General features: G+C 40.3%; 1 protein-coding gene across 1 annotated transcript; it reads left to right on the forward strand.

Moving 5' to 3' along the window:
• Positions 1 to 2,191: 2,191 nt before the first annotated feature.
• On the forward strand, positions 2,192 to 5,486 carry LOC107557162 (extracellular calcium-sensing receptor-like). Its single transcript, XM_016240491.1, has 6 exons — positions 2,192 to 2,412; positions 2,494 to 2,788; positions 2,995 to 3,783; positions 3,859 to 4,086; positions 4,288 to 4,411; positions 4,573 to 5,486. Exons 1-6 carry the CDS (start codon positions 2,192 to 2,194, stop codon positions 5,484 to 5,486), a joined length of 2,571 nt encoding a protein of 856 aa, XP_016095977.1.
• The last annotated feature ends 2,458 nt before the right edge of the window (positions 5,487 to 7,944 follow it).

Raw genomic sequence — 7,944 nt, forward strand, 5'->3', positions numbered from 1 at the left:
TTTTTTGTTTTGTTTAGATAGATGGATAGCGTCCTAGTTTTTCTTTTTATTTTCTAACTCGTAACAAACTCTAACTAGTTTTTAAATTAACAACACTTAAATATTCGTCTTAACCCCCTGGTTTTTACTCTTTTCTGGAAACACAGACATTACATTGTTTATATATTTTTTATATAGTCTGATATTTTTCTTGAAATGTATGTGTGTGTGTGTGTGTGTGTGTGAAAACTTTAATAAAACGTCCCTTATCCCTGTTTAATAAGCATACCACGTTTCACAATTTAAAGTTTAAAGCACATAGTTAAAAACAGTTTCAATTAACCCACACAAAAGACTTTCCCAAACAATCATAAATTCCATGGGATCATTGGGGTGGATAAACAGATGGCCGGGTTAGATGGGTGGGGGGCGTACAGAAACAGGGGTCCAAACAGGTGGCCATTTATGGTAGGAGGAGGGGGGTTTATGAGGGGCAATAAATCAAACTTTTTGTCATATAGTAGCCTATACTCTCTCTGGTGCCTCTTTAACGTAAAACTTCTAACAAAATAGTAAAACAGGCTATTCTGATCATGCTTCATGTAGCTTGAATGAATGAATGGCTTGAATCCCATAGTGCAACAAGTAAATGGGATCATTAAATAATGGATGTGAGTGAAAGTGAAGTGACGTGTGCATTTAACCCATCCAAGTGCACATACACACACACCTTATAAAAGGGATTTTTGCATAATAGGTGCCCTTTAAACTGCAATCAAATATCAGAACACATACCCAGAGCAGTGGGCAGCCATGCCATGCGGCGCCTGGGGGTTTGGTGCCTTGCTCAAGGGTCTCACCTCAGTTGTGGTATTGAGGGTGGAAGAGAGCACTGGTTATTCACTCCCTCCACAACAATTCCTGCTGGACCTGAGACGTGAACCCACAACCTTCGGGTTACAAGTACAACTCTCTAACCATTAGGCCACGACTGCCCCCATGTCATGGGCAGAATATAACTGCTATTCTCACAGTGCACAATTAGGTACAACACCACATCACACTGGTAAAAATTTTGACTGGAACAGTTATTGAATCAAACTGAATCAACAACAAACTGATTTCAGCTGGATAATGGCTGTTTACTATTGTCTTTTTAGAGCTGCTTTACAGTTTATCTGAATTGTGTTTGCATCACTGAATCATTATTTTCCTGTTTGTCACTGTAAATCTGCTTTGAAACAATATGTATTGTTTAAACACTATATTAATAAAGGTCAGTGTCAGCAAATTATGCAAGAGTATATCTTCATCAGAGTGTATATTTACACTAAAGTGCACATAGCCTGCAAACTCTGCTCACCATTTTCTTTGTCAGACAAAAGTACAAAAGAAAACATGCTAGTAACTGGGAGAGTGGAATGAAGAGTAAGGAGAGTTGATTTACCTTTTGATGCAACTGACACAAGTTCCATTTTGTCTTTTCTGATTCCATTCTTCCCCCTTTCCCATCGCATATGATGTTTAATTTAAATAAAAAGCAGTAATAAAATGCGTTTTGGGTATTTAGTGTATAGTGGGAATAAAGTGCTTAAGTATTTAATAAGCCAATAATTGCTAACTAAATTCCAACTTAATCAAATGCTTGTGAAAATATGCTGAGGTTTTACATATGCAGAATTGTATGCAATTTGGTGTGCATCCTTTGAATATAATTTTATTTATGATTGTCAAATTTTGTTGAGTTTGAACTTTCCATAATTATAGGTAATGATTTAGTAAAAATGGGTGACATATTGCAATTCTTTGAATCCAAATTGTTTTGCTAATCTTTGTCATGAGGATCATTGCATAGAGAAATTTCCCAGTAAGCACTAAAATAATTTTTCAGGAAATTAAAAAAATGGCAGAAAATAAATATATACATTGATTTAAATAACTTATTATAATAATTCCATACTATTCATCATGGTTCCTATTATTGTGCTACCTATTGGATTGGATTTGTGTGCTATTGTTTTGAGTAGCAATTGGGATTTGGAACTACTCCATCTCCAAACGTATAGGGCATTACAAGAAATTCAGTACAAACATAAAGCAAACCATAGTTAGGGATTCAATATGCCAACCCCAATGGGTATTTGATGAAACAATAAAGGGCAGCATTATCTTTCTTCTGACTCAGATGTTCCTGTCCTGCATACACATTGGCATGGCAAAGAGGACTGTGTCACTGCTGCAACTGCTGCTTTTGGTGTATGGGGTCTGTGTGCCTGCATCAGCACAAATCTGCAGACTGCTTGGTCAGCCTGCCCTTCCTCTACTTTCTGCACAAAAAGACATTAATATTGGGGCAATTTTCTCATTTCACAAAAGTGCTCTGCTGAAGATCCAGCCTTTCACTTCCAAACCAAAGCCAACAATATGCGGCAGGTCTGTATGAAAATAATAACTCTTTGAGGTGATGATACTTTGCAGACTATAAAACACATAACTGATATTCTATTCCTACAGCTTCAACAGCTTACGTGGGTTTAAGTATGCTCAGACACTCATCTTTACCATTGAGGAGATTAATAACAGCACACAGCTGTTGCCTGGTGTTTCTTTGGGCTATAAGATATATGATTCCTGTAGCTCTATATCTCAAACTGTTCTGTCAGGCATGTCTTTAATGAATGGTTATGAAGAGACTTTGAGTGATACATCCTGCTCTAGACCACCAGCTGTTCATGCCATTGTTGGAGAATCAAACTCCTCTCCCACCATGGCACTAGCTTCTGTAGTTGGTCCTTTCAGCTTACCTGTTGTAAGAACTCTTACTTCCTTAATTCTTGCTGCATTTTATCATGTTGAATTAGTGTATGATGAAGCACTGGAACAGGCACCAATTATGCTTTGAATTCAAATGAAAAAACAATTGTTGTAAATATAGAAGGCAATGTTTAGATCGGAATGTTTATGAAAATAACACTATTTGTTATATACAGTTTTTTTTGTTTTGTTTTTTTGCAGATTAGTCATTTTGCCACATGTGCATGCCTGAGTAACAGAAAAAGGTTTCCATCCTTCTTCAGAACAATACCCAGTGATTATTATCAAAGCAGAGCGCTGGCTCAGCTTGTCAAGCACTTTGGCTGGACCTGGGTTGGGACAGTCAGGAGTCGCGGAGACTATGGTAATAATGGTATTGCAGCATTTGAGGAGACTGCAAAACAAGAGGGGATTTGTATTGAATACTCAGAGGCCATATTAAGTACCGATCCAAAGGAACAGTTTTTAAAGACATTAGAAGTGATAAAGAAGGGCACCGCCAGGGTAGTGCTGGCTTTCGTTGCAGTAGGAGATTTTATTCCCCTCTTAAATGTAATTGCGCAACACAACATCACAGGGATACAGTGGGTTGGCAGTGAATCCTGGATCACTTATCGAACATTTGCAGAAACAAAAGAATACAGTTTCCTCTCTGGAGCTGTGGGTTTTGCTATAGCAAATGCTAAACTTGTGGGCCTGCGAGAGTTCCTAGTGAATGTGCACCCTGATCAAGAACCAAAAAATGAACTTTTAAAAGAATTCTGGGAAACAGTGTTTCAGTGCTCTTTCAGGAGCAACAGAAGTGGTGGCTGCACTGGCTCAGAAAAACTGGCAGAGCTGCAAAATGAATATACTGATGTATCAGAGCTACGGATAGTAAATAAAGTGTACACTGCAGTGTATGCTATTGCACATACACTACACAATGTATTAAAAGACTTGAGATCCTCCACCAGCAGCAGCAAAGGAGAACAGCCTAAACCACAAAAGGTATGTAAAAAAAAAAGGAAAAAAAAGGAGTATAAAAGCACTGAAACTAATTATGTTTCCGATTTTTCCTCTCAGGTGTTGGAGTATATGAGGGATGTGAGATTCACTGTTAAAACAGGTGAAGAAATCTTCTTTGATTCAAGCGGTGATCCAGCAGCGAGATATGACCTTATTAACTGGCAGCCTGCTGATGATGGAAGTTTGCAGTTTAAGCATGTGGGCTTCTATGACAGCTCACTGTCTTCCGAACAGTGTCTTCAAGTCATTCAGGAACACATGATATGGGCAGGGAACAGTAGGCAGGTACATTAATATTATTTAATAAAAAAAAATATTGAGGGCAAATAATGTTGCAATTATGAAAATGACAGTGAATAAAGAACAATCAGTAAGTTGCATATGATGAAACATGTATGAAAGCAGTGACATATATACATAAAGACGAGCAATTAATTTAACAATTCAAATCATCATTTTTTTTTATGACAACATATTTTCTCATAGTTCCCTGTGTCCGTGTGCAGCGAGAGCTGCCCCCCAGGTACTAGGAAAGCTGTGCAAAAAGGGCGACCTGTCTGCTGTTATGACTGTATTCTATGTGCAGAAGGAGAAATAAATAATGAAACAGGTAAAATAGCACGTTGTTTAACTTTCATGAAAGTATGATTAAGTGTACAGCAGTGCATATACAAATAAACTGTAATGCTAACCATTGGTGACTTCATGATACACTTTCCATTATTAATTAATTAATTAGTTAATTAATTCATTCTTGAAATTTCTTCACAGATTCTAGTGACTGCTTTCCTTGTGATTTGGAGTACTGGTCGAATGACGGCAAAGACAAATGTGTATTAAAAGTGGTTGAATTCCTTTCCTATACAGAAATCATGGGGAGGGTGCTTTGTATTTTCTCCTTCTTTGGGATGTTATTAACAGCAATTGTATCTTTTCTGTTTTATCTTCATAAAGAAACACCTATTGTCAGAGCCAACAATTCAGAGCTGAGCTTCCTGCTGCTCTTCTCACTCTCATTGTGTTTCCTCTGTTCACTTACTTTCATTGGTCGGCCCACTGAGTGGTCGTGTATGTTGCGTCACACAGCATTTGGGATCACTTTTGTCCTCTGTATCTCCTGTGTTCTGGGGAAAACAATAGTGGTCTTAATGGCTTTCAGGGCTACACTACCAGGAAGTAATGTTATGAAATGGTTTGGGCCTCTTCAACAGCGACTCAGTGTTGTTTCATTATCATTAATACAGATGATTATATGTGTGCTTTGGTTAACGATATCCCCACCTATTCCTTATATGAATTTGAGCTATTATAGAGAAAAGATAATCCTAGAATGTAACTTAGGTTCAGCTCTTGGCTTCTGGGCTGTTCTGGGTTATACTGGTCTGCTATCAATCTTGTGTTTTATTTTAGCTTTTCTTGCTCGGAAACTCCCTGATAATTTCAATGAGGCCAAGTTCATAACATTCAGTATGCTCATATTCTGTGCTGTATGGATCACATTTATCCCAGCTTATATCAGTTCTCCTGGAAAATTTACTGTAGCTGTACAGATATTTGCTATTTTAGCATCAAGTTTTGGTTTACTCTTTTGCATATTTGCTCCAAAATGTTACATAATTTTGCTAAAACCAGAGAAAAACACAAAGAAACAAATGATGGGAAAATCTTCATCAAAAGCTCTTTAAGCACAGTGATAATTGTGTAGTTAAACTACAAAAGAATGTAAAAAAAAAAAAAAATCTAATATATTTCTTTGTATTCTGATAATTCAACTCAAGAAAACTAGCAGATAAGTGAATAAAAGTATTTTATCTATAAAAAGTCAAAAGAAAGCCTAAATAAATACTGTGCAAGTCTTGTGCTTTTGGGTACTGAGAAATTGGACCAGTGAATGTGGTGAGCCAGGAACTGGAAACAGCTGGAATGGCGCTTGAGACAGAAATATGTGTGGAAAATGGAAGAAAACAAATCGAAGCAAAGAGTAGAGATTTTTTAAACTGACTGGAGTGTGTTCTTTTGTCCATGTATTTTCTCATGACATTGAGCAGTAAAGCCGGGAACTGAGTCGACAAGTCAACATGGCGCTTGAGGACTGTGGACAAAGCGGTAAAATCAAAGAAGTAAAATCCTGTCGATTCGCTATAATTTGTTCTTAAACCCAAGTTATTCAATATTAAACTTTTAAAAATAATTGTGGTTTACCTGTATAAGAAGTATGGAGTTGCTTTGCTTTTTTCTGGACTTATCATGTAATGTTAGGCCTATGACTTTTTCGTTTACTTATATTTTTGTCAATTTCTGGTGTAATAAATTTTCAACTTTTATTATCTGTTGCCTGTGTGGTTACTGTTGTAATATTGTGTGTGACTTTAATTAAAAAAACTATTTTGGGTTAATTTGAGCTTGGGCAAGCCCCACTTTAATTTACAACTTGGAAGTTGGACTTAAACACAGAACAAGTGTATATTTGCACAGTAATTACAGAGAAAAATGTTGCAATCTAATTAATTTAATTGTTTGATGACCAAATTAAAACCTCTACTTTATTTATTATTTATTTGTGTATTGCTATAAAATCATCACAGTGTACAGTATATCCACTGAAATACAAGTGATGAATCATGTTATATTGCACCTTGATGGTATCCCTCTGGTTGTGTTCGGATTCATGTAACACTCGTGGTGTTCCCGGTCAAAAATGACCGGCTTCCAAACAATTGCTTATACATCTCTCATTATGCTATTTTATCACCAGATATTGGATTCAATATTTTTGTCAACTTGTTTTCTTTCATTTAAGTATGGTTTTGTATTAATATTTGCATCTGATTAATCGTAGGCCTCATTTATCTGTGAGTAGTGTGACGAGCGTCCCGAAGCTTCATCAGCATCGCCCTGGAAACAAGCGAGGAGCACCTGGCCATCATCATCACAGGCTGATCGGTCACAGCTGCACCTCATCAGGCGGCGGCTACATAAGCCACATAAGCCCTGCCATCTAGCAGACTCCTTCATGAGACTGAGCACTAACTCGCCCTCTCATTTTTCCAACAGGAAGCAGCGTGTGACCGACCAGCCCCACAGGAGCACTGCACGGACCCTCTGCACTGGGAAGACGGAAGAGAGCACTCACGGCACTGGAGCACCTACCTGGACCTTTCTCACTAGCACCCATCACCCCAATAAATCCACCCTCCGGGGTATTGATTGAGAATACTTGTCGTGTTATTCTTCACCCCGTTACACTGGTGGAGAATGCAGGCGAATCAATGAAGAATCACCGACAAGCGATCTTCACCTCATACAAATGTTCGAAGCGACGGCCACCATGGAAGGATGGCATAAGGATGACTGGGCACGGGTGCTGGCTCCCCTGCTGATGGGCAAAGTGCAGCATGCATATTTCGCTCTTCCCGCCGCCTCCGCTGATCAATATAAGGAGGTCAAGAAGGAACTCCAAGCCCGCCTGGGGTTATCCCCTATCTGTGCCGCCCAGCACTTCCACGAGTGGGAGTATAAGCCCCGTCTGCCAACCCATGCCCAGGCCGCCGAATTCACACGACTCGCGCAGCACTGGCTGCTGGAGGGGGCTCCATCGGCTGGACAGGTGTCGGAGCGCGTGGTGATTGACCGACAGGCAGTGGGGATGAGGAACCCAACCACCACCTCCAAGCTGGTGGAGGCTGTCGACCTGGCGGATGCGCCCCAACACTGGGATGCTGGAGGGCACCCCGCGACCAGTAGGCAGGCCAGCGGCTCCCTCTCCGTGGGATGAGCCCATGCCAACGGAAGTCCCCGCACGTCCCATACGGACCTGGCTGGCCGGCTGCATTGTGCACCACGACCTGCCGGTTGGAGCTCCAGAGGTGGAAGTGCAACTGAATGGAAAGCCGTTCCGGGCCATCCTGGACTCGGGCAGTGCGGTCACTCTGGTCCAGTTGTAGATTCTCGCCCCCCGAACGGAATATAAAGCCTTCCTCCCCATAACCTGTGTCCACGGGGATACACGACAAGTTCCCGCTCGCAGGGTGACCATTTCGGCCGCTCCCGGCGCCTGGCCGGTGGAAATCGGGGTCATGAAGGATCTTCCCGTCCCTGTGCTGATCGGGAGAGACTGGCCAGGGTTTGACCGCCTGCTGGCCA

Source organism: Sinocyclocheilus grahami, unplaced genomic scaffold, assembly GCF_001515645.1.
Source record: "Sinocyclocheilus grahami isolate Dianchi unplaced genomic scaffold, SAMN03320097.WGS_v1.1 scaffold591.1, whole genome shotgun sequence".
Taxonomy (NCBI): domain Eukaryota; kingdom Metazoa; phylum Chordata; class Actinopteri; order Cypriniformes; family Cyprinidae; genus Sinocyclocheilus; species Sinocyclocheilus grahami.

Bases quoted from the DNA above. Each gene is read 5' to 3' on its own strand.
- LOC107557162 (XM_016240491.1), top strand. From the start codon at position 2,192: ATGGCAAAGAGGACTGTGTCACTGCTGCAACTGCTGCTTTTGGTGTAT. The intron at 4,087-4,287 runs GTACATTAATAT...ATTTTCTCATAG, and splicing joins GGGCAGGGAACAGTAGGCAG to TTCCCTGTGTCCGTGTGCAG. The intron at 4,412-4,572 runs GTAAAATAGCAC...ATTTCTTCACAG, and splicing joins AGAAATAAATAATGAAACAG to ATTCTAGTGACTGCTTTCCT.